Source organism: Sinocyclocheilus rhinocerous, unplaced genomic scaffold (genome assembly GCF_001515625.1).
Source record: "Sinocyclocheilus rhinocerous isolate Xijiao unplaced genomic scaffold, SAMN03320098_v1.1 scaffold611, whole genome shotgun sequence".
Classification (NCBI taxonomy): domain Eukaryota; kingdom Metazoa; phylum Chordata; class Actinopteri; order Cypriniformes; family Cyprinidae; genus Sinocyclocheilus; species Sinocyclocheilus rhinocerous.
Window position 1 is genome coordinate 779,855 of NW_015623515.1, and position 27,129 is coordinate 806,983.

General features: G+C 36.8%; 1 protein-coding gene across 5 annotated transcripts in view; it reads left to right on the forward strand.

Annotated features, from left to right (window-relative positions):
* Positions 1–27,129, forward strand: part of ehbp1l1a (EH domain binding protein 1-like 1a) — a 34,493-nt gene that overhangs the window by 3,145 nt on the left and 4,219 nt on the right. Inside the window, exons 3-25 of one of the 5 annotated variants that reach the window (XM_016514346.1) lie at positions 3,846–3,903; positions 4,481–4,576; positions 5,250–5,303; positions 5,628–5,806; positions 5,994–6,133; positions 6,660–6,734; positions 8,003–8,251; positions 10,019–10,222; positions 10,419–10,643; positions 11,709–12,209; positions 13,829–14,074; positions 15,207–15,266; positions 15,387–15,546; positions 16,376–16,786; positions 17,973–20,488; positions 20,581–20,629; positions 21,085–21,285; positions 21,552–22,037; positions 22,768–24,686; positions 24,969–25,893; positions 26,333–26,579; positions 26,674–26,828; positions 26,953–27,001. In XM_016514346.1, the coding sequence (XP_016369832.1) occupies positions 3,846–3,903; positions 4,481–4,576; positions 5,250–5,303; positions 5,628–5,806; positions 5,994–6,133; positions 6,660–6,734; positions 8,003–8,251; positions 10,019–10,222; positions 10,419–10,643; positions 11,709–12,209; positions 13,829–14,074; positions 15,207–15,266; positions 15,387–15,546; positions 16,376–16,786; positions 17,973–20,488; positions 20,581–20,629; positions 21,085–21,285; positions 21,552–22,037; positions 22,768–24,686; positions 24,969–25,893; positions 26,333–26,579; positions 26,674–26,828; positions 26,953–27,001 (9,205 nt within the window). Of the gene's footprint in view, positions 1–3,845; positions 3,904–4,480; positions 4,577–5,249; positions 5,304–5,627; positions 5,807–5,993; positions 6,134–6,659; positions 6,735–8,002; positions 8,252–10,018; positions 10,223–10,418; positions 10,644–11,708; positions 12,210–13,828; positions 14,075–15,206; positions 15,267–15,386; positions 15,547–16,375; positions 16,787–17,972; positions 20,489–20,580; positions 20,630–21,084; positions 21,286–21,551; positions 22,038–22,767; positions 25,894–26,332; positions 26,580–26,673; positions 26,829–26,952; positions 27,002–27,129 lie in introns of all 5 variants that reach the window. The other 4 variants (XM_016514207.1, XM_016514273.1, XM_016514419.1 and 1 more) reach the window with 4 other exon arrangements.

Below are 27,129 nucleotides of genomic sequence, written 5' to 3' on the forward strand. Positions count from 1 at the left end.
ATTTATGTATATATAAATACACACACATACAGTATATATTTTGAAAATATTTACATGTATATTTATATTCATATAATTTATATTATATATAATATATTTAATATACAAACGTAACATATTTTTCTGAAATATATACATGCATGTGTGTGTATTTATATATACATAAATATACACAGTACACACACACACACACACACATATTATGTAAACAAAAACTTTTATTTTGGATGCAATTAATCGTGATTAATCGTTCTGATAGCACTAATTTTAATGCGTAATTTATTCCTGTGATAGCTGGAGTCTCAGCATCATTACTCCAGTCTTCAGTGTCACATGATCCTTCAGAAATCATATGCTAATTTACAATTATTTATTTATTATTATTATCAATGTTTAAAACAGTTGTGCCACTAAAAATTTTGTGAAAACCATGACACACTTTTTCAGAATTGTAGAACTGCATTTGTTTGAAATAGAATTCTTTTGTAAAATTATAAATGTATTTATTATTTACTTTTGATTAATTTAATGCATCCATGCTGAATACAAGTATTAGTTTCTTTCAGAAATATTACTGACCCCAAAGCTTTGAACAGTAGCGTATTTCATGGAACATTCAGTAATATTAGCTGATGCTGTGATGGTGTCATCTGACTTCTGTGGCTGCTGCAGCCCTCTCTGTGGTCCATTGACAGTGTGTCTTGTGTAGTCACATGACTTAACAATGTCTGACCTCAGAACAGCTGTTTGATTCTGTCAGTGAAATGACTAGGCTAGTTCTTGAATGTGAAATGTGGTCAGTGTTATAAGACTGTCTACAAGTGAAACATTTACAATCTCTGATCGTAGTGTTTGAACTGGGTTATTATTTTACATAATATAAAAAAAAAGATGTGTAACATTTACTTTTAAGTTTAAACATTGCACCATCTAATACCTCAAATCTAAGTAGTTGTTTAAAAGCATAACATTTGAATCCCTTCTTATGCAGTTTAATAGATGTAGCACAGTGTTTCAGCCGCTTTATATCAATGCGTGTGCCATTTCCCAGTCTATTTCTTTGGACCCCATGACTCTGTCACCACGACGCTTGGCCTCTTGCATCCATTCACGCAGCTGCTGCTGACACTGACCTGCAATACGAGACCCAGAGGCCCACGATTCTCTCTCTCCACCTTTCCTTTCCTTTATTATGACTCAAATGTCACGTTAACATGCGTAGACATAATCTACTGCAATCATTTGGTTTTTCATCAGTTTGAGGAAATTATTTTATAGAAGCACTTCATGTCCCATTTATTTGAATAGTCAGCACTTTTCCAGGTGCACTATTGAGTGATAGATGTTACAGGTGGGTTGCATGGGATGCCTGGAAAGGCAAAGCATGTAGTTTATATCCCAAGATTATAGGAGCGACCTGCGTGATATGAGAGTTGCATAACTGCATAGTCATCTGCATGTATAAATAATAGTGTATTTTTTGTACTTTTGTGTTATTACACAGTAAATTGTGTCATTTATGGTAAGAAATGGCAGCTGTGGCTGCCAGAAATACCACAAATATGGAAGTAACATTTTAGGTTTTACTGATTTTACTTAAATATGCAGTAAGACGATGTATATTTCATTAACTGATATAATGTTAAACTACCAACCTACTGAAATACTAAAAAATTGGTTTTGTGCCTTTATAACACACTGACAACCATAAAAAAACACAGGCGGTAATTAGAAAGCCATGCACATGCAGAATCAAAGTTCATCACAAGAAGCTTTTCCACAAGCTGAAGTAAATACTAATGCATAGAAGCTGCACACCAAGTCATACACACAAATCCAAAACACCATCATGTAATAAAAATTCATTTAACAACATAAGATAACATAAAACCCTAATGTATATAACTGGTAGGCTACTGAAAACAAAACAAAACAGTTATTTCATAGAAAAACCATCAAATGTAGAATGTCTGTACACACTGTAAGTTATAAGCTGACTTGTTCTTTTTCACTTTTTCAAACTGAAAATTTAATAGCATTTCATTGTAAAATTACAGTTTTTCACTGTATACACTAAGGGAACTTACCATTAACCAATCTACAGGGTTTTCTGTAGCATTTTATAGTCTTTTACCATTAAAATGATGAACATTTTTAGTAGTGCAGACATTGTCACTTTTGTATGTGTTCAAAACAAGCGTTGAAGCATTGCTGTTGAGAATTAACATAAAGGTATTTGGCAAACAGAAAAAGTGGTTAAAAATGAGACATTTGAGCCAAAAACACTTCCATGAGGAAATGGCATAGTGTATGTAAGTTAAACAGCTGATCTGACCATGTTATTGTAAGGAGAGTCCACACCCTCCTTTGAGAGAAGAGAGATCAGTTTGACGTAAACACGCTGGGGAAAAGGAGAGCAAGGCTCAGGTTATATTTCCCAGAACCACACTTAAAGGGATAGTTCACCCAAAAATGAAAATTCTGTCATTAATTACTCACCCTCATGTCGTTCCAAACCCATTCTTCGGAACACAAATTAAGATATTTTTGATGGAATCTGAGAGCTGTCTGACCCTCCCATAGACAGCAAGGGTACTACCACGATCAACGTCCAGAAACGTAGCAAGGAGATCGGTAAAATAATCCATGTGACATCAGGGGTTCAACCGTAATATTACGAAGCTACGAGAATACTTTTTGTGCGCAAAAGAAAAAAAAAAAACGACTTTATTCAACAATTCGTCTCCTCCGCATCACCCTAGCCATTTTGGAGAGTATCCACTGAACGCAAACAGCGGATACGTTTTCTACGTTGTTTGTGCTTTGATTTGAATGAAAACAACATATTCGCGTGACGCAGCTCACACAGAACAGCATTCGCTGTTTGCGTTCAGTGGATATTCTCCAAAATGGCGCTAGGGTGACGCAGAGGAGACGAATCCTCATCACACCCCACTCTGCTAATACTCAGTTACTGAAGCTTACAATTGACTTGCACTACTTATTAACACTAATATTTGTTATGGTTTGTATAAGGTATTTGCTATTACTATAATTTTATATGTTATACCCAAGGTCCATTTATGTAAAATTAGGTAAAAATAATTTCACTGTAAGTATAGAATGAATCCTTTTTGTAGCTTTGTTTAAATAAATGGTGTTTTTGGACTTTTTTTTTCTTGAGGTTTGAGATGAAAACTACAGTATGTTTTCATAGTACAGTGGACTTTTATGTCAAATGATTCCTCATGATGTGACTCCTTTAATCTAATTATTTTTTTCAACTATATGCTGTGCTTCTCCAGAATGTTAGCATGGACATATTTTAAGATGTGTCACATGTGTTGGATATTGACCCATCTGTACCTCATGATGAGTCTCTCAGATACTTTTTTAAATAGCAGAAACATATTTTGTTCTGCGATTGCTCACATTATGCACATTGTTAGCCTGTTAGAACAGGAACAAATAATTTCACTTGATCTTGAAGAAGCTCCAGCATTCCACGCAATGAAGCCAGCTAATGCTTTCCTGCATGTGGGTCAGATGAGTAACCTAATAACCAAACTGAGTGCGCATGATAGTAGTCCCCTTCTTCATGCTGATGGAGAGTAACCTCCTTAAAGCAGTTCCCTAGGGAATTTTAAGTGAAAGTCCTAGTTATGTTTTCTGAGTTTTATGAATCATTTCAAAATTCAGTACTTTGTGAAGAGAAATACAGCTTCATGCAATGTTACATGCTCACTAAACAAACTAAATAATAGTATATGTACTTCCAGTGTGGAACAGGAGCTATGATGTTTTTGTATTGTAATGTGCTATTGTGTGTTATTTGTCATTCACAGGCAGCCAGACAAACTGCGAGTGGTTTGGACCAGACGAAACAGACGCATATGCAGCAAGGTAAAAGGAGGATTTGGGTTTTCAGTGTTACTGTTCACACATTTATAGCTTTCAAATACTATATGAAGATGCAGCTGTGATTAGGTTACCTTGACTTTTACTTATCTAGAATTGCTCATATTATTCATATAGAATTGCAGATGTTTTAATAGCTACTGGAATAGTAAAGTTATTAAAGTTAAGTAAAGCTGTAAGTGCAGAACAACACATAATAGTTTTTTTTTTCTCATTTAAGGTTATGATTGGATAGCGTTTTGCTGTTAAATCAGGACATGTTCTCTAAATTGAATTTTTACAAATTTTACAGAGGAAGGAAAATAAATAAGTAACCTCACAGAAAGCAGAAAGCACAAATACACATAAATCAGTTGGTGGCAAACTGGCAGTCTGATGTATTAATAATTTCAACACACGTAGTTCTGCTCATATCACAAATACAGTGAGATTATTGCATTAATCAGATGAAACCTACGTTATTATTAATGTGTGTTTTTTTAAAAGAAGAAATGTGCATAATCGTCATCCAGTCAGTTTTCATGTTAAGACTTTGTTTTTTCTTTGTTATCATCTTTATTAGCTTCATGGCTGGCAACCAGGTATCAAGAACCCATACAGGGGGACTGTGGTTTGGCAGGTTCCTGAGAGTGTGGATATCACTGTCACTCTTTTTAAGGTGAATATATGGTATGATATAAAAAGAAATCCATGTACAATACAATTTAAAAGATGTTTGAGTAAGATTTTATTTTTGAAAGAAATTAATAGTTTTATTTAGCAGTTATGATTTAAATGATTAAATATTTTATATTGTTCCAAAAAAAAAAAACATATTTCAAATAAATGCTGTTCCTTTGAACTTCCTGTTTATCAGACAATCCTGAAAAAAAATATTTTCCAGAAAAATCTTAAGCAGTTTTCAACATTAAGCACCAAATCAGCATATTACAATGTTTTCTTAAAGGATCATGTGACACTGAGGACTGGAGTAATGATGCTGAAAATTCGCTTTACCACCACAGGAATAAATTATGTTTTAAAAAATATTATAAAATAGAAAATAGTTATTTTAGATTGTAAAAACTTTTTCACAATATTACTGTTTTTACTGTATTTTTAATTAAATAAATGCAGCCTTGGTAAGCATATAAAGACTTCTTTCAAAAACAAATCTTAGCCAACCCCAAACTTTTTAATAGTAGCAGATCATTTGTGATACGGTGCTTAAATATGCAAGTAATAAACTAATAAGAAGTTGTAAACATGAATTTTGACATTTATGTTATATAAATATTATTTAAGTACCTGTACTCCATGTCAACTCCATACAATTTTCACTTTCCCTTTAGGATCCAAATGCAGATGAATTTGAGGACAAAGACTGGACCTTCATCATAGAGAATGTGAGTCTGTCTACTCTGTAATCTCACCCTGTTTATTAAAGGTGCTGCTAGCAATTTTAGCTGTTTGCTAACCTCAGCCACAAAAGCATTTCTGTTTTGGTTAAAAAGTGTGGGCCACCCCCTGACTCTTTTTCTCCATTTAATAAAGGACTCTCACAGAAATGGGTCAAGTTGTACATTTTATGTATTGTTCTTGCTCTTTTGCACTATTTTATTATCAAAAGACAGCGTTTTTGAAAAAGCATGTCTTGAATTATGTTGTGATGGCTTCATCGATTTGGCAGTACACTACAGTTTGAAAGTACTGTGCTCTAACATCCACAGGAAACAAAGGGCCACCGAAAGGTTTTAGCGTCAGTGGATGTGAACATGAAGAAGTACACAAGCGCAACCCCGGCTCAGTTTGACCTGGCGCTTACACTAAAGCCTCTGTCTGTGAAAGTGTTGGATGCCACACTTAAACTCACACTGTCCTGTGTCTTCCTGAAGGAGGGCAAAGCTACGTGAGTTCAGATGTTTTCAATGTTCCAGATGTGTTTCTCTAGATCTGTGTAGTGATGTGGAAGCATCAGTCCAAGCAGACGACACATACAGAATCAACTACATTTGATTTACTTTACTGATCTATAGTCTGTTTCAGTAGGCCTTCAATTATCTTCACTAGTGCTGTATTCTGTGTTGTGCATTCAGTGATGAAGACATGCAAAGTCTGGCGAGTCTGATGAGTTTGAAGCAGTCCGACATTGGAAACCTGGATGACTTCAATGACAGTGATGAAGAGGAGGACAGAAGAATGAGTGCAGCAGTGAAAATGGCCACAGCAGTAATAGGTAATATTGACATATACTCTCAGTATTAAGTACACATACTACAAAACTTGAAGCTGAAACCAAAGAAACAGGTATTTCCTGTTCTGAAAAGGTATGTGCATTTTTTTTCCTGGCGTTGTGTTGTTTCCTGGTTTTATGAAAATTGATGTAGATGTAGATAACCTGGTGATTGTTTGCTGTTTTTAGTTGTTTGGCTGTATTGAGTTGATTTAATGTTTACCCAGTTTAATGCTGTATTTCAGATTTACATTTAGTCATTTAGCAGACACTTTTGTCCAAGCGACTTACAAATGAGGACAATGGAAGCAATCAAAATCAACAACAGAGCAATGATATACTAAATTTAGGTTTGATTTAAAGGTAGCTTCCATGTGGTGAGCCATAAAACACAGAATCTGACAATATTATCTCTCATTCACGTTGTAGATTTGTTTATTTATTTATTTTTGGTTATTTTTTCTCAACTGCTATCTTGCTTTCTTTTTCATTCTTTGTCTGTGGCTCTATTCTTCCTGTATGTGGTCAGCTCCTCTTCCTCCTGCTAGGAGAATACATGACAAAGCCTGGAGACCTGCGGTAGACACAGGTCCCTCTGACACAGGTAGATTACTGAATGCTCTGGCTTCTTTTTCCACTCTCTTTCTTCCCTTGACACTGGAATTAACATTTTATTTATATTGATAATATTCAAATGTATTTGTATTAAAAAAATGTATCCTGCTCAATTTGTATCATGACGGTTTTAGGTTGGTAAATACTTGCATCACAATTGTGGGACACTTATTAAGAAATTTTGATAGTCCTAACTGAATATTTGACACTGTGATCGGCTGATATTTATTCATTTGCATTATTTGTTTTTCAGTGAGCCCAATGCACCAATGTATAAATATAAATGTATAAATAATGCACTTGGACATTTTAGTTCAGTAACATTTAATATGTATGATTATATTAATTTATCTATTTTTGTATATTCTAAATTTACATATGCATACTGTATATATGTATATGTATTAAGATTATTTTTTCGCATTCTTACACATTAAATTATTTATATATAATAAAAATATAAATAAATATAATAATAAAATAATAATATAAATAAATATAAATATATATATATGTGTGTGTGTGTGTATATATAAATATTTTAAAAATACATATTTATTGTATTATTTTATATATTTCTTATTGTGTATATTTTATATTTATATTATTTTATACATAAACCATGGATATTTTGGTGCACATTTGGTGTTTGTACTGGCACCATTTCACCCCTGTTATTATTATTGTTATTATGCACTCAAGTGTAAATTACTTTAGTTGTGCAAATTGAACATAATGTTACTACTTAAACTTGTGGAAACATCTAAAACCCAAAACCAGAAATTGAATAGTAGAGATCATGAATATCACAAAAAACATTTTCACACACACATATATATATATATATATATATAGAATATATAATTGTTTCACTTCTTCATTTTGCATCAGATACTAAAAATAAGATCATAAGTAATGCACTTTCTAACTCGCGTTGCTACACTGTATTTGGATAAACTGGATTCTTTGGAATGCTCTGTCAGAAAGTGGGTGAAATTGCATAATGCATTCCCATGACTTCAGCATACCAGTGGTCATAAGTTTGTGTGTGTGAGAGTTTATCTGAGATCTGCATCTCTTCCTGGTTTCACTCATTTTCTTCTCTTCTGAATTATTCCCTGCTCATTTCAGTTCCTCTTTATCTCTCTGCATTTTTTGTCCGCTACCTGTCAACTCTTCTTTAGTAAATACGCCTCCACTCTAACTTCCTCTGTTTTTGTCTGTTCCCCTCTCCATGATCATCATCATTTCTCTCAGCTCATTCTGAACCGGCGCGGATGAGCTGTTCCTTCATTACACCTAACGTTCCTCTCCAGTACCACCCCCTGTCATACACCGCTCTTGACCCGTCTGCTCCTCCCATCTCCACTTCCTGTATCCAACTCCCCCGTGCTGCCGGCAGCGTCCCGCAGGCACGCCCCTCCCCGTACGCCTTCACTATACCTGCATTTGCACGTGCTCATCCACCTGCCCTGCCCAAAATCTTCCAGCCGCCGACCGGCTCAGGTACAAACACTCATCCACCCGGTGCAATGCAGCAGATCACCACAGAGTTGTGCTGGTCTCCATCCGCTGCACTGTGTACATGTCCATATCTCATAGATCATCCACAAACTCACTCTTCTGTGTTATTACTTACAGTACATATTTTCATCATTTATGTTTTTAGAAGATTTGGTGTGCTTTAAAGGTGAAGTAATAGTACTATGGAAGCCCATTTTTTGCCTAACAAAAACAAAGCAAAATTATTATTATTACAAATATGATTAAAAATATAAAAAATTTGGGGGTCTATATATATATATATATATATAAATTATTTTTTTTGAAAGAAGACTCTTATGCTCAAGGCTGCATTTATTATTTTTGATTTAAAAAAACCTGTAAGAACAATAATACTGTGAAATATTCAAATTCAAATTTTGTTTTACTATATTTTAAAATGTAATTTATTCCATTGTTCCATTGCTGAATTTTCAGCAGTTTTCAATTTCACATGATATTTCAGAAATCATTCTAATATTCTGATTTGCTGCTCATTAAAGATTGCTTATTATTATAAATGTAAGGATTCAAGCATCTTTGATGAATAGAATGTTTTAAAAAAAACATTATTGCAGGAAATCTTTTGTAACAGAAATGTATTCACATTTAATAAATGCATTTATAATGCTACAAAAGATTTCTATTATAATTATAATAAGAAGAAATGTTTCATAAGCACCAAATCAGCATATTAGAATGATTTCTGAAATATCATGTCATTTTTTAATAAATTTAATGCCCTAGCTGAATAAAATTATTCATTTCTTTAAAAAAAAAACTTAATACTTTACTTAAAGCCTTTATGTATAATGAATTATAAAAGTAGTTTTAATGCATTAATTATGCCTTGTAGTGCACCTTATAATGCATTGTACAATCTCATGAATAATTGTACCACGGTTAATACATTATAACACTTAATTCGTTGTTACACTATGCATTTTAAATTTGGTTATAATTATTGACGACAAGATATAATGTATTGCAACGCACATTATGAATAATTATAATGCATTATACCCTTTAATAACCCTTTATAATGCATTATACATAAAGGCTTTAAGTAAAGTGACCCCAAACTTTTGAACAGTAGTGTATTTCATAAACTGACTATATATATTTTGCAGTTGCACTCTTTTTGACATTCTGCCTCACATTTAGACTATTTTAAACTAAATTTGCTATATTCATGCTGAATATCTGCATGACATTATTGCATGAGTATGTGCATGAAATTCTGAGAGCTATTTTTAAATAATGTAGGTATAATCAAGAAATTAATTAGAAATGATTGTTTCTGGCAGTAAGGTCTGCAGAGGTATTGTGTGGAACTTTTGTAGAATGATTTTTTCTTTGAACATACTTCACTTCTAGATTCATTAAAAGGAATCTTAATTGACTTCTGAAAAACTGTCCATTAAAAACAACAGATGAGTTTTAAGGCTGCTGTTTAAGGAAATAACAGCCTGAAGACCATAGTAACTGCTGTAGCACCCTGTGATTTGTTGATCAAACAGCTATATATCCAGCCCCTGACTTTTACCATTCTTGCCCTGTCACAACTTGATCTAATGAACCTTATTTACCTCAATCTAATGAGTGTTTTTGCCTCCTTTTAAACACACACATCAACAGATTTACAAAAAGCTGTAGCTTTACTCTCAATTTTCTGTTATTTTTTTCCTCTCTAGTTCTCATCATGCTATACATTTTCTTTCTCCCCTTAAGTTGCTGTATCTGTCACTCAAATGCCGTCTGGAGGTCTTGCTATGTCTGAGTTATTGGAGAGCAGTCGCTCTGCTGAGGGCGGTGCAGTTCCTCCACAAAGGCCTCTCTCTTTTCTTCCTGGGATTAGCACACCTATCTCTCTTTCCTCTGCTCAATCCTCCTCTTCCCCTCAGCAGACTCCTCTGCCTGATATAACCCAGAAAGGTAATGAATAAGTCAGTAAAGATATAGCTTGTAAATAGTTGTATTGTAGCTTGCATTAACTGTGTAATATATTTTTGCTTATTTGATATTTGCATATCTTTCATTTTTACCTGTCCTGTTGCTGCTTCACCTTGCTTCCATTCTGTCTTTTCTTCATTTTTCTCTTTTCTATCTCATCGTTTCTCCCTTGACTTAGCCACCCATTCTGTTGCTCGTAGCAAGACCTGGAGACCTCAGAGTTTTCCCTCTTCACACTCCACCCCTTCTGATTTCAACCCCTCCTCCTTTGAGTTTGGCTCATCCCCTCAAGGCACAATGACTTTACCTTCACCATGGCCCTCAAAAATCTATCGCGCCTCATTGGCTGATCCAGGCTCCGCCCTTACAAAGCCTACAAGCATGCCCTCTGCCACTGAGACAGGTACATGGGGCAGATGTTCATATATAACACATTTTTAAATTAGATGCCATTTTAATTTAAGTTTAATTTGAACCACAAATTTCATGTTCAGTACCCAGCTTTCTGAAAATGATTTGGAGGTCATAAAGAGCTATAAAGTCACTGTGAAAGACCTTATGAAAGAGTTTTATAGCTTTTAGTCCATGTTTGTTAGATTTAAGTCTGTTCATATACTTGTGTGCTCCTAAAAGTTGACCAAGTTTTACCAGATAGATTACTGTTCAGAAGTTTGGCGTTGGTAAGATTTGTTTGTTTTTAAAGAAGTCTACTATTATCACCAAGGCTGCATTTATTTGAATACAGTAAAGTAATAACAGTAATATTGTGAAATAATATTGTAGTTTTCCATTTCAATATATTTTAAAATGTAATTTGTTCCTGTGGAGCAATGCTGAATTTTCAGCATCATTACTCCAGTCTTCAGTGTCACATGATCCTTCAGAAATCATTCTAATATGCTGATTTGCTGCTTAAGAAACATTAATATCAGTGTTAAAAACCATTGTGCTGCTAAATATTTTTTGTGGACATCGAGATACTTTTTTCAGGATACTTTTATGAATAGAAAGTTCAAAAGAACAGGATTTATTTGAAATATAAATGTTTTGTAACATTATAAAGGTCTTTACTGTCACGTTTGATAAATATTTATTCACCTTTCTGAATGAAGGTATTAATTTCTTAAATAAAAGAATCTTTCTAACCCCAAACTTTTGGAATAAAATACGTAATTTGTATGTAATGGAAAGATTAACCAAAACATTGGTGACTCTCTAGAATATCAATTATAAATACCATCTTCCTCTAATTAACAATAGCAAGTAGCAAATGGCTGTGGCATAAGATAAAAAAAATATATAAATAAATTAATTAATTTCCCTTGTTCTCTTTTTACATTTTTTCAAACTTATTTGCAAATCTATGCTAATCATACATTTTTATTTTTTCTCCTTCTTTCTTCCCCTGTAAACACTGTCTACTTTATCATACATGCACTCTGTTATTATTTACTATGGTAAACTCCAGCATCTTGGCACAAAGAGTGGAGGCCTCCCAAGCTGCACCCTACTCTGTGTCCTGCTCCTCTTACTTCTCCAGAACACATTAACCAAGAGTGTCATCCAGCCTCAGTGACCTCCTCTCCTCCTGCACAAACCTCTCCCCTAATGCATGTCCCCCTTCCTGCAACGTCTTCATCCAGTGTGCTTCCTCAACCAATGGACTCTACCATTACTCCCAGTCCTGCTGTAACATCTCCCAGTGTGGCTCCTTCCTCTGAGATGCCCAGAGTTGAGTCAGTCTCTACTTCTTGCTCTCAAACCCTGTCAGCTGCCATCCTCTCTCCTGCTCCAGCATCACTGGTTTCTCCCTCCATTGCTCCTGCTGCTTCATCTAGTTCTCAGTCCACCCCGTATCCATGTGTTTCTACTCTCTTGTCATCTCCTCATCTCACTCTTTCTGATGCTCCTCTAAGTTCCACTCCTGATGTTGGTCCTATGGTCACTGCACCTGTTGTTGCCGAGTCAGGTATAGAGAGCAAACACTCTAGGATAACTGTATTCTAAACCTGTTTGCATGTGTTAAACTGATGAAATGATTAGTTTTCATCTGTTGAGTTCAAGATTTAAAAAATCATGCATTGTTATAGGGTTTTGGGTGCCCTTTCAATGGAGCATGAATATTGTGAAATTTCTAATCCTCATCAACCATGCCTCATTTTTTAAAGGGATAATTCATCCAAAAATGAAAATTGTTATCATTTACTTACCCTCGTGATGTTCCAAAACTGCTGGCTTTTGAAAATAGCATTTGGAAGTAAAATAATGATAAATGTCACTTTGCAACATCAACTCATGTTATTGAACAGAATTAAAGCAACACTGAAATTTTACATTACAATTATTATTAAGCTGCTTTGAAACAATCTGTATTGTATAAAGCGCCATTTAAATAAATGTAATTTCATTAAATTAAATGCATTTTAAAGGAATAGTTGACCCAGAAATGAAAATGTGTTGAATATTTACTCACCCTCAGGCCATCCATGATGTAGATGAGATTGTTTCTTCATCAGAACAGATTTGGAGAAATTTAACATTACATCACTTGCTCACCAATGAATCCTCTGCAGTGATTGGGTGCCGTTAGAATGAGACTCCAAACAGCTGATAAAAACATCACAATAATCCACAAGTAATCCACATGACTCCAGTCCATCAATTAACATCTTGTTAAGCGAAAATCTGTTTGTTTGCAAGAAACAAATCCATTATTAAGATGATTTTAACTTGTTGTTTCTGGCTAAAATATGAGTCCTCTATTCATAATATTGCTTTCTCCAGTGAAAAAGTCTGAATCTTGTCTGAATCAGGAGAGAGATATGCAGTGCCGGCCTGAAGGGTTGTGGGGCCCTAGGCAAGATAATGAAAATGGGCCCCACTAGTGTAAAAACTATAGAAATTTGACGAGTGAAGAGAAAGCACATAAAATGACTATATCAATATTTAAGTGTAAATGTGTATTAATTGTAACACATTCAACAAGCATGTAAAAAATATTTAAATATAAAAATAGGAGTGCAAGTGAGCTTGAGTAAATAGATACACATGAAACACAAATAAATAAAATATAAATGAAGTAAACATAAAAACTAAATAAAATAAACAGAGCATAATATTCATAAATGACGAGAAATAAGGCCTGATTGATGATCACCAAAAAAACAAAAAAAACTTTATTGCATTAGACATTGGATCCGGGTCTGTAATTATTGAATGTAACACACTAAATTTGGCTAAATTTTCCCTCATATGACAAGTCTGTCTGTGATCATAGGCATCATTGCATTTATAAAACAAGTACTAATACTACAGCAATAAATATTATTTATATAGCAGTCAAAACATCCTTTTTTCGGGCTCCGGAAAGATACCGTTTGGATGCCAAACTTCACCAGTAGGTTTTGTTTTAAAGACACGTGTCATTAATTTACTTCCATATGAACCTGAATAAAAGTAAAAGAATTGTCATTTTTGGGTGAACCTAAACCCTTTAAATTGTTTCCTCTCTGCACTCATCTCCTCATCCTCATCATTCTCTCCTTTTTCTGTCATCTTCCATTCTCATCTGGTTAATGTCAACCTCAGAGCCTCTCCCAGAGGTCCAGACATCCGAATGGAGGCATCAGATTGTGCCCACAGTGGTTAGACCTAATGTGCGCAGACCAGTAGCCCCTCTTCCTGTTAATGCCCCTTCCTCTCCTTTCTCTTCCTCTCCTTTCATTCTTCCTTCACCCTCATCCACGATCCCTGACCCCCACGTTTATGCCCAAACGTCCACTGTAGCCCCTGTTATCGCCTCCATTTCAGTCCCATCCACTGACACACTCACAGGTACATATGCTGGCCTGAACCTTTATCTGTGCTTCATTCTCGTTCTGTGTTTGTTTGCTGTGAATATGTGTGCTGTACATTGAGTAGATAACAGCGAACTGATTTTAAATGTTTTGAGCTAGTGAGATCTGTTTTAGATTACACTCCAACATTTCTTGCATAACAGTACAGTGTCGGAAGGCCAAACATTCCATTCTTCCCAGTGGACTGATCCATCATAACTATAAAACTGTTCAGTATTTCTGACTCACTGGTTTTTGAAACATTGTCTTAAGACAGCATTATGTTAAATAATATTTTTTTTTAATTGTAACTTTTTCCATAAACACACAAAAGTTTCAACAAGACAAGCTTTTGTAAAAGAGAACAGAATTTGGAGATTTCAACAACAGTCAGAAAACACATTATTTGAAAATTATTTTGTAAATCATATATTACATGATGTTACGCCCCCTGGAGGACACATGAATGAAACTACTTGGCAAAAACAAACTGTTAATATAAAATATACTATTGTTTAAACAAATGAGGTTGGTAAGTTATTTATTTATGTATTTAGTTTGTTGCTCAGTAAACATTTCTTATCATTAGGAATTCTGAAAACAGTTGTGCTGCTTAATATTTTTGTGGAAACAGTGATACATTTTTAAAGATTTTTTGATGAATAGAAAGTTTAAAAGAACAGTGCTTATTTGAAATTGAAATGGTTTATAAAAATGCTAATGTATTTAGTGCCTTTTGATCAAATTCATGTATTTTTGCTAAATGCAAGTATTAATTTTTCTAAAAACAACTCTAGTGTATAATGTTAGATATAGCATATAACAGACTTATATCTATCATAATGGATGATAGATTGATAAGTTGCTTGTTGTTGTTACATACATGTTGCTTGTATGATTTGCATTAATTTTATTAAGTACTGATCTTAAAAGCAGATATGTACCTTAACAAACATGTATGAGACTTGAAACTCCTCTATTCCATATTGTGTTCTGAGTTAACTGCAACAGATGGATAAGATTTTTAATAATGCCTCAGTAGAATGCTGGAATGCTGCTTTAGTGCTTAATATTTTGTTATAGATATACTATATTATTTTATTATGACATATTTTACATTTCTGTTTCAGAGCAACACAGACAGTTAAGTGTATTAGCAGAGGAGGAATGTCCCAATACAGTGTCTTCTAGTGAGTATACACTACAGCTACTTTAACAGCTAACCTCTCATTGTACTGCTGTATATAAATTTGAGTGTTTTCTTTGACATATTAGTAATTCTTGTGTGATGTCTGGGCATATTTCTACAGCTGATGAGGATGCAGACGCTAAGCCCACAGATGTTCATCAAAACCATGAACCTCACCCTCGCAGAGCCGGAGTCATCAGTATAGCCAACCAAAAACCAAACAGCAGTATGGACAAGCAACGGCCTGTTTTTGGACTTGAGGTTGTGCGGCCTGCAAAAGGGTGAGTCATATGTAGAAAACTGAGTTTTTTTGATTGGTTGATTTCAATAACAAGTGCATTGGAGTGAATAAGTGTTGGTTGACACCAGCAAAGCACTGACAATTTGATTTCAATATCTGGTATACTTGAGTGTTGCATTTAATACTTTGAGTGACATTTTTGGGAAATCTTTGATGAAACAATAACAGCCTAATGTATTTTATTTTATTATTTTATTTAATTTGTTTTTTTTATTATTTAATTGTATTTAATTTAATTTGATTTTTGTGTTTGTATTGTATTATATTATGTTGAATCAACCTGAATGTTGTTTGGTGTGTTTATAAATGTTTTTCGTAAATGCTGATAATCACTTACAATTGTGAGGACTTTAACCCTGCTCTAAAACCAAAAGTTAATAATGTTATGATATAAATTTAATCAAATTAGGCAACTGACCGCAAGGTCACAAAAGCAACAAAAGGGTTTTGAATTTTAAATTTTAGAAATGGTTACTGAAATTGTGAGGCTTTGGTTTAAATTCAGGGTTAAAGTCACTTAATTTGCTTTTTTGTATTAGTTTGTATCTTAAAACACAAGTTGGCACATTGTAATGAATGAAGGGAAAAAATATATGAGCATGTTATGTTCATACAGATGCCAGGATCATGAAAAAATTGTTTAAAAATTACTTTGCGTTACAGCATGGTTTTTCATTAACACTTCATTCATTTCCGAGAAAGGTAATTCACATTGTTTCAAGGTGATGCAATGCAGTATAATTTAGATTTTTTTCGTTCTTGCTGTCTTCCCAGAACACTTCACCAGTTCTGATGTGTTTTCTTCCTAGACCAGAGAGTATGACCTCTCTGCTGCCCAGTGACCAAAAGTCACCTTCTATCACTGATGTCACATATTTTGAGCTGCCAAAATCAGAGCAGTCTGATACAGATAGAGTACACCCCCACGCAGCCCTCGAAAATGTTGCAGAACCTGCTGCGGTCCCTACATTCACCGGCCCATTAACTGAGGTCCAGATCAATCAGTCAGAGAAGTCACAGAGCTCTGCTGAGCTGGCTGTTATACACTCAGCTGCACATGAACAGACAGAAGATGAGACGATTCCTCATAAAGACAAGACAGAGCCCTTTCAAAGTAGCGTTCAACTAGCAGAAATACAAGCGCAAGAGGCCAGCCCAGAATCTGTGCCGCAGCTGCTCTCAAATACAGAAATGTCCCAGTCAGATCATACTAATGAAGGGTAAGAGTGGAATGATGCACGTGAAGTGTGAAGTCTTGTCAAATTTGCCAGCATAGTTACTGTGTTACGTTTGAAGCTTATGCTATATTAATATAAAATGCAAATACTGTATGTGTCGCGGTCTGTTTTCTTATTATTATTTATAAATCCATTTGACATCCTCCCTCTGATCTCTGTTCTAATGTCCCTGTCCCTCAGCACCAAAAGCATGGCCGCTTTGCTGCCCTCTTGCCCAAAAGAGTCCCATTCTCCTTGGTCACCATCCATATTAGCTGATGACATAGCTGAGAATCAAATAGGAGACTTATTTGTAGACCGACTACCTTGGATGAAACAGGAAAGAGAAGAGCCTAATTTTGACAGCTCTCCATCTGTTCCCAGTATGATATATCTTCTTCCAGCCTGTCCGAGAACTGCTTTTGCACCTGGGATGCCATCTATAACCTTTCAAGACACAAAGTGGCCTTGGGATGAGTCTGTGAAGATACTGAAAGAGTACATTCAAAAGGAGAAATCGGCAAAAATTATTCAAGATATTTGTTTTTTTCAAAAAGAAGACATTTTGTATTGCACTTTCTGCAGGCAGTGGATAGTGCATGAAATACTTTGACAATTGTTTCTAGGAAAATGCATTGCAGAACGTGGCACGCCATACCAGACATGCCACTATTACTGACAGTTGAGGAGAGGTGAGTTTTGCAAGGAAACATAAAATAGAGAATTTATTGCTTTGCCTTGTCGCAACTGCATCAGATTTTGTCCACCTGTATATAACATTTATATCCTCTGCTCTCTTAAAGGCATAGTTCAACCCAAAATGAAAAATCTGTCATCATTCACTCACCTTTATGTTGTTCCAAACCTATATGCATTTCTTTCTTCTGTTGACACAAATTAACATATTTTGAAAAATACCTCAGTGTTTTTTGACCATACAAGTTTAGAACAACATGAAGATAAGTAAATGATGACAGAATTGTTATTTGGGTCACCAGTGCCTTTAACATCATAAATGCATAATGGTGTGAAAACTAAGCACAGCTTGTGAGTTGTAACAGAGACAATTTAGGCCTGCATCACGTATACTGAATCAGTTAAATGGCTGCCAGTAAACAGAATGATGCATGCAGTCAAATCTTCTTGCAACCTCACATCTGACATCTGATTATATGCTTATTTTTCTCAGATGTCAAAGCATACGTGCTCAGATTCCACCTTCTGAATATTACAGAGACACTCTGGTTAAAAACGATGACGTGGATCAAGGTGTATTATGGACATCCCAAGACAGACCAGAACAGTTTGCTGAAGGTTTTAAGCAAGAAGAGACTACAAAATATCATAATAGAACGGTACCTTCAACAGCTGAAGATCAGCCTACAGGACTGCAACAAGAGTGTGTCCCAAACATGGTAGATCTTCTTCCATCATGTCCACTGTTCTCAAGAGTTTTTGGATGTCCATCAACAGCACTATCTAGCATATGTAAAACAGACATAATCAACTGGCCTACTGATTTAAGTATAATTTGGGATGAGCCACGTAACTCACCAAAAAATATTTTAATGCCAAACTTGGAAAAATCCCCCTATGAGGCAAATATGGTGTCCATGACATGCACATGTCCAAATGAAACAAGAATTCCTGGCTTTCCATCTGCTAAGAGACCCACAGAGGCCCCATGTATATCTTTTCCAGAAACATTCGTTGTTGCTGACACTTCTTCACAGACCCCAATTTCAGAGGAAAAGCATCATGAGGAGTGGCTGAGCATGGAAACATCATTATTGGAAGAACATCCTAAAGCAAAGCCAATTTTACACATCAAAAGCCCAGTTGAGTATTCAGAGATGACTATAATGATGGTGGATACAGTTCCATCTTCAAAACTTGATTTCACATCTGCCCCAAAGAGTGAAGAAATACTTATTCAATCATGTGAAGAATTAATTCTTCAAGAGCCTACAATTGCTAAATCAGAACTGAGGGATGATTCAAAGCCTGCAAATGAGATATTAACCTTTGTGTCTGAAAATGCTGCACAAATGCTAGATTCTATCCCTGAAACCCAAGCAGAGCCAAATATGTTGGAGCTCCTTCCATCCTGTCCGGTGCTTTCTAGAATCCCTGGATGTCCTTCTCTAAGGGTCCTTGAAGGCATGGAGTGCATTAGTGATCAAGCTGTAATCTTTTGCAATTTATTAAAAGATAAACAGACTGGTATTTTTGGCCCCATTAAAGATGAAAAAGGCTCCCAGATTATAGCTCTGGCACCAACATGCCCAAAAGCATCATGTATTCCAGGCTTTCCATCTAGACCACATCGTAAATCACAGATGGAGCCGAACATGCAAAACATTTGTACCTCTTGCCCAGAGATTTCGCATATAGCTGGTTGTCCGAGCATCCAGACCCCTAAGATGTCCAATTGGCCTTTGAGTACAGTTATTTTGTGTACAAATCCATTAAAGAAACCCCCTGTTGTTTTGGACATGGACAAGATATGCAAAGAAAACGGTCATAGAATGTTTGCTTTGGCACCTACATGTCCATCAGTGGTCTGTGTTCCAGGTTTTCCATCTGTGCCCGAGCCAATAATGCTGCACATGCTTCCCACTTGCCCAGAGAAGTCTAATGTTATAGGATTTTCTTCTAAAAAGGAGCATTTAGATTGGTTTGTTGACAAGAAAACATTGTACAATGTATCTTTTAAAAAGCCACCTGTTCTAGTTGATTGGCTTAGTGAATTAACTAAAATAATGTTTGCATTGGCTCCAACCTGTCCATCAAAGGAAAGAATACCAGGATTCCCATATGCACACAAGCGCAAAGCTACACTTCCCGCCAGTATGGCTGATCTACATCAGTGCGTTCCAAAGAAGTCAAGAATCATGGGATTCTCATCAAGTGAGGGAATAAACGCAGGAACATGGTTTGAGAATGAAAGGCCCCTGTTGGAGAGGCCACTGAGAACGAGGTCAGAGCTGCTTGTCCAGTTTAATTTCGCAACTCCGTATAAAGAAATAGACAAAAACATTTTGCAGAGGATGTTTGCACTAGTACCCACCTGCCCAAGAGAAGCATGCATACCTGGTTTCCCTTCTCTACCTCAGGTTAAAGTGGAGGGTTTCTATCTCCATAAAGAACCAGATGTAGTCAGTCTTTGGCATTCTTGCCCAATGTTTTCTTTTATTGTAGGTGTTCCTACAGTAAAATCTGTGCCGATAGAAGAATCTCAAGAAAGCATATGGTCCACTCAGAAGCCCATATGGGTTAAACCTCTTAAAGAAAGACCGTTTTGGTCTTTAAGTTATACAAAGGATAATGAAGAATATTCAAAAACCATGTTCTTGCTTGCCCCTACGTGCCCCGATAAGGCCAGAAATGATGGTTTTCCATGCTCAGAAAGGCTTAAAAAAGAAGAGGGTCCAGTGAAAACTGTCTTCCCAGCTTCTCCAGAGGCTCCATTCTCTGCAACCAATGAAACAGATTTTAGTCACCTGATCCCTGAAGTGCCATGTTCCCCAGTTGAAGCAAGGCTTCCTGATTTCCCAGATGAAGCAAGGCTTCCTGATTTCCCAGATGCTTCTACGTATGCAATATCTTCATCAAGTACAACCCAAGAACACACCAAATTTGAAGCCAAATTCACCCAATACATAGAATCTGAAAGAAATCAAACACTGGATATAACAGGGCCTGGTAAGAGACCCATTTTTAGAGTGTGGCTTGAACATTGAGCGATATGTATTCTCAGAAATCTATAAAAAAAAAAAAAACTTTTTTTTTTTAAGAAAATCCTAAAGAAATAGGAAGTTCTTATGAAATGCCCTTGGCTGAAGGGTGAGTTACATAGCATGTTTTTGTGTGTGGTGTGTGAAAACACTTTTAGAAGTAAATTTGTGTTCTTTTGTTGCATGTGCAATATATTGTTTTGACATTTGACATTGTTTGCCACATTTATTTTACTGTAGTTATTTTACATGTATTATATATTATTTCTTGACATTGTTGAGGCTTAATGGGAGCTTTATGCAAGCCTGTTCATGTAAAGACAACACCCATTGTGTCATTCATAATAATTATATATATATGTCATTCATAATAATTCAATAAAGCATGGCTCAACATGATTTGTTTTGACCTGATTAATATCTGACTTTTTCTTTACTAACTTTGTTATCACCTGACTGTATGTTGTGCCTAAAAACACCTTTGGTGCATGTACATGAGAGAGACGCATGGTGTATGTGAATTGCATCATGGACCATGCTGACTATTGAACTATTCTTTATCAGTATTGAAAACCATGAGGTGAAGTTTTTTCTGGAAGAGCAACATGTTGGGGAGCAGTCTGCTAGTAAAACTCATGATACTGCAGAGCCTGGAGAGACTGCTATAGCGTTAGGATGGGAAGTTTTGGAGGCAGATAATAATTCCACTGAAAAAGAAGGATCTTCTGGTCTTGTTAGGACTATAGTTGATGTCTTTCACAGAGGGTAAGATTAAATAACATAACTGGGTGAAATCACTGAGCATGTTTGCTTTGATTTTATTTGAAAAACACTTAGAATCTATGTAGACCTGTTTCATTTTTTAGTTTTGTAAGATTATATCCTGAGAAATTATGAAAACTACTCAAACCCATATTCCAATATGTTCTTTTGTTAAAGTAATTCATTTTCATTAGTATCATATTTTTACGTTTATTTTTCTGGAAACTTTCTTTTGTACTTTTTACATCTCAAGTGTTGCTTTCTTTTAGTTATGAGACAGTTGCTGCAATATTGCAGCCCTCTAGCTCTGGATCAGTCACAGACACGGACACTTTAGATCCTCTCGACAGTCTTTCATCCTCTGTGGATCTCGAGGACAGCGCCACTCGCATGGCCACTGGATGTGATCATTCATTGGAGGCACTCGTACAGGCAGCGGAGTCTGAGGTCTTTGATTCTGCTGAACCCTACATGTGGCGTTTGGTTGGTGGTTGTTCAGAAACATCACTGTCATCAAAAGAGACTGAAAGCTGGTTCGTTGAAGATGAAGACTTTTGCCTAATGAGGAAGTGGCCCCCTTTAACAGAGGCTGACCTTCATGAGATAAACAAAGAGGAGGAGGACAAAGCAGATGTTGACTCATTGATACAGGAGTGTACATCTTCGGTTCAAGAGGAAACTGGTAATGATGAGATTGTGACAAAAAGTCAAATGTTGAAGGATGAGTTGTCAACCACACTATTTCCAGAGGAGGGGTGAGTTAATCAGGAGTGTTGCATTCAAACCCAACCTGCAAGTCCTGTAAACAGCAGCACGGCTATATTCGTTTTTCTTTTAGTGTTTTCCAACTCACATCTGCACACAAATTTGCACTGAAATGGCTTTTATGTTGGTTTTTTGGTTGTTGTTGTTTTTTTTTCTCTAAATATTATGTCCATGTGTCTAATTTTGCTTTTTGCCCTAAGGTGCAGTGTGTAATTTCAGTGCCCCTAGTGGCACCAAATGGAATTGCAAATATTGATTGTGTCCAGATATGCAACACACCTACTGCCCTTTCATTTTAGCCCCTTCTTCCATTGTTTGGCCAGATGGTTTGTCCTGCCACAAATCAGGCCATTGAAATGTTTAAGCAGGCTAAAACGATTTTGAAAACTCGTGTATCTGCAAATGAAACCGGGAAGAGAAATTGTTTTAAAACAAAGAAATTACGCACTTCACCTTGAAAGACGTTTATTTGTTCAGCTAAGATTGTAAACTGTGATCTTCTGTGCTTTTATTACCAAATCCACCGTTGTTGTGACTTTTATTTACTCGTTGCATGATGCAAAGGTATGTGCAATTTCTGAAGACAGCATTTCATGCAGTGGTACAACTGCTTGCTAAACAGGATGTTTGTTTGTGATTTATAAGTGTGTCGTGGTACAGTCAGTGCATTCATTATCTCAACAGAAAATAAAGTAGTGATACTGTATTTTTGTTCTTAAGGCCACAACATAATTTTGTCCAAGAAGTCTCTCTTTTCATCCAACGGACTAAGGACGAATTGCTGGATGAAGAAAAAACACCTATGTCCTTACTGTCTTCAATAAATTCTCATAACCCAAGGACTATCACAGAACAGACTGTTTCAGCTTCAAAAGAACCTGTGCCACCAAGAAGGACTAAGAAGCAAGACATTCTTCAAGAGACATTTCCGTCATCATCACCAGTTTCCAACCCAGCTGAGCCAACTGCTCAGAGTGACAACATCTGTGTCATAAAACAAACTGATCATTATTCTCAGAGTACATCACAAATTGTACAGCCAGATACCCCACTCACAACCATCCAGAGATCTTCCGCTCTGGTAGATGAGGGTACATCTTTAGAAACGGATCGCTTGACAGATGTACCTGTCCCACTGACAAGCACTTCTTTTCCTGATGGGACCTTTGTGATAGAAGCAGCTGAAAATGTAGTAAAAGTATCCAAAATTGAGATTTCTTCACCAGAACCCAAAGAGAAGCCCACACCCAAAGAAATTATAACATCATGTCATAGCAACAGCGAAGAAAATGTTCCCCTAGTGCCTGCGGAAGACACAGTCACACAATTACGTGCTCCTCAGAGGCGTAAGAATAAAGCTCAAACCAGCAATGTTGATGAAGCTGGTGGAGAGTTTGAAGAAAAGAGTACATTGTCTTCTGTCATCACTAGTATGTCCCAGTCTGAAGACAAAAGAAAGACCCATGCTGGTGATGAATTGAGCATGAAAGACCAGGTACAACTGGATTTGAATGTTCCTGAGGTGTCGGAAGTAAAAATGCGAATCAAATGCACTGATCTTCCAGTCCCAGTGCCACGTGTAAAGAAACGTCTCAATGGATCTTTTGCAGATGATCTTCCTTCTCCTTCATCCACCCCTTTATCTGAAGCAGATCCAGGTAACATTGTTCTCCAAAGAGAAGACCATCAAGATTCAAGTCTTCCGGTCCCAGTGCCACGTTCAAAAAAACGTCTCAGTGGTTCTTATACAGATGATCGCCCAGCCCCTTCATCCACCCCTTCATCTCAAGCAGATTCAGACAACATTTTTCTCAATACAGTAGACCATCAAGATTCAAGTCTTCCAGTCCCAGTGCTACGTGTGAAGAAACGTCTCAGTGGTTCTTTTCCAGATGATCTTCCAGCTCCTTCATCCACCCCTTTATCTGAAACAGATCAAGGTAATATTGTTCTCCAAACAGAAGACCATCGAGATTCAAGTCTTCCAGTACCAGTGCCACGTGTGAAGAAACGTCTCAGTGGTTCTTTCCCAGATGATCTTCCAGTCCCTTCATCAACCCCTTCATCTCAAGCAGATTCATACAACATTGTTCACAATAGAGAAGACCATCCAGATTCAAATCTGCCACTTCCAGTCCCACGAGTAAAGAAGCGTCTCAGTGGTTCTTTTCCAGATGATCTTCCAGCCCCTTCACCCTCCCTTCCATTGCAAGCAGGTTCAGATAGCATTGCTCCCCAAACAGAAGACCATCCAGATTCAAGTCTTCCAGTCCCAGTGCCACGTGTGAAGAAACGTCTCAGTGGTTCTTTTCCAGATGATCTTCCAGCCCTTTCATCCTCCCTTCCATCGCAAGCAGGCTCAGATAGCATTGCTCCCCAAACAGAAGACCATCCAGATTCAAGTCTTCCAGTCCCAGTGCCACGTGTGAAGAAACGTCTCAGTGGTTCTTTTCCAGATGATCTTCCAGCCCCTTCATCCAGCCCTTCCTCTCAAGCAGATTCAGACAACGTTTTTCTCCAAACAGAAGACCATCAAGATTCAAGTATTCCAGTCCCTGTGCCACGTGTGAAGAAACGTCTCAGTGGTTCTTTTCCAGATTTTCTTCCAGCCCCTTCATCAACCCCTCCATCTCAAGCAGGTTCAGACAACATTGTTCTCCAAACAGAAGACCATCAAGATTCAAGTATTCCAGTCCCTGTGCCACGTGTGAAGAAACGTCTCAGTGGTTCTTTTCCAGATGATCTTCCAGCCCCTTCATCCAGCCCTTCCTCTCAAGCAGATTCAGACAACGTTTTTCTCCAAACAGAAGACCATCAAGATTCAAGTATTCCAGTCCCTGTGCCACGTGTGAAGAAACGTCTCAGTGGTTCTTTTCCAGATGATCTTCCAGCCCTTTCATCCTCCCTTCCATCGCAAGCAGGCTCAGATAGCATTGCTCCCCAAACAGAAGACCATCCAGATTCAAGTCTTCCAGTCCCAGTGCCACGTGTGAAGAAACGTCTCAGTGGTTCTTTTCCAGATGATCTTCCAGCCCCTTCATCCTCCCTTCAAACGCAAGCAGGTTCAGATACCATTGCTCCCCAAACAGAAGACCATCCAGATTCAAGTCTTCCAGTCCCGGTCCTACGTGTGAAGAAACGTCTCAGTGGTTCTTTTCCAGATGATCTTCCAGCCCCTTCATCCTCCCTTTCATCTCAAGCAGGTTCAGATAGCATTGCTCCCCAAACAGAAGACCATCAAGATTCAAGTCTTCCAATGCCAATGCCACGTGTGAAGAAACGTCTAAGTGGCTCATTTCCAGATGATCTCACTGTTCCCTCGAGTTGTCCACCTGCTGTAGATTTACTTAACATAGTCCTTGAAGGAGTACCAAGTGATGCAAGCATACCCATCCCAATTCCCCACTCAGAGAAACTCAGTGATAAGTTCTCTGATGAGAACCTTCCAAGCTTTCCTCAAGAAGAAGAAGGCAAGCTTCATCTCTCAGAAAACAAACAATGTTCTGTTGAAGTGGACACGCAGGTGAGGGCAGAAGCAGAGATTGAGAGCCTTGAAGATTCCACCACCTCAAGTGCCAATGAAGTAGAGCTAAACAGAAAAGGCCTGGAGGAGTCTGGTTTAGAACCTGTTGGCCAGTTAGTACCTGATGTAACAGTTATCAGTGAAAAACCTAAGACTGGTGCTCCACTTGGTGAACATTGTAAGGACAAAGGGGATACAGACCAACAAATTGAAAAAGATAAAAGTGTTGAGGAAGAAAAGGATGCTGTACATTCTGGAGATGATGAGGTTGATTTGAGCATGGACACTGTAGATGCCACAGGTGTTATCATAGATGTATTTAGGTAAGTCTCATAGGATAAACTGTTGCAACATTTGTAGACAGTACAAATGCCAATTTTTGACAAAAGTGCAGTAATTGCTCTCTAACTGGTGCTCTAACTGTCTTTTCATCCAACACTGGTGTTCCTTTGATGTTGGGTTTTCAAAAACAATGCGTTTAAGAATAATTTACTCATTATGGGTTTGACCTTTAAGTTAAACTGTTTGTCTTTATGAAAAATGTGCATAATGTAAATAAAAATAAATAAATGATTGTTTGATGCTGTTGTTGGTGCTTGTTTAATTTTGTTGTTATGCATACGTTGTTTACGCAAAACTAAATCTAAATTTCTTTTAGGCTTCAGAGATATATCTACATGAGTTAAATAGATTTTGCAATACTAGTTTATTTAAATGTAGAAATCAGTTTTGTTTAACATTTTTTTTCTTTCTTTAATCCAGACAAGAATTAGCTGAAGACTCCTCCAGTCTTCCTGTGCCAATGCCTCGCGTGAAGAAACGTTTAAGTGCCTCTTTCCCAGAAGACGTCTCCATTCCCAGTTCCTCGTCAGCCAATCAACATGAGGTTTCAGAAAAGGCCAATAATGAGCCGACAGTGCCTGTTCGTAATAAACGGAGAGCTGCAGCAGATGCCATAGACCTTAAGGGAAGTTCCACAGCTCACACATCGCCAACCAGTGAAACAGAGGTTGTTAAATCTGCTGCTTTTTAATTACGTTGATCATATTACCATAGTGACATCAATGAGCAGGTGGTTAATTTGTTTTTGCCTTCGATTCTAGATTGCGACCTTGGTGAATTCAAGTCAGTCTCTGCTGGAATGGTGCCAAAAGGTCACACAAGGTTACAAGGGCGTCCGGATCACAAACTTCAGCACCTCATGGAGAAACGGCCTCGCTTTCTGTGCCATCCTGCATCACTTCCATCCAGATAAAGTGTGGGTGTTTTTTATGTGGAATAAGCCATTAAGCTCATTTCATAAATGTTACGTGGGTTATGTATTTTTTATCAACCCAGTTCTACTCAGTATTTTGTCTATTTGTTTGTTATTCTGTCTTTAGAAATTATGAAATGCTGGATCCATATGACATTAAGCGCAACAACAAGAAGGTGATCCACCCATTTTCAAATTAGATAATGACTTTTTTCTTTTTTTAATTCTCTTTGACTGTGATCTAATTGACTGACCCTATTTAATGTTGTTATATTTTAAGTCTAAACTGTATGTTCAAATTTTA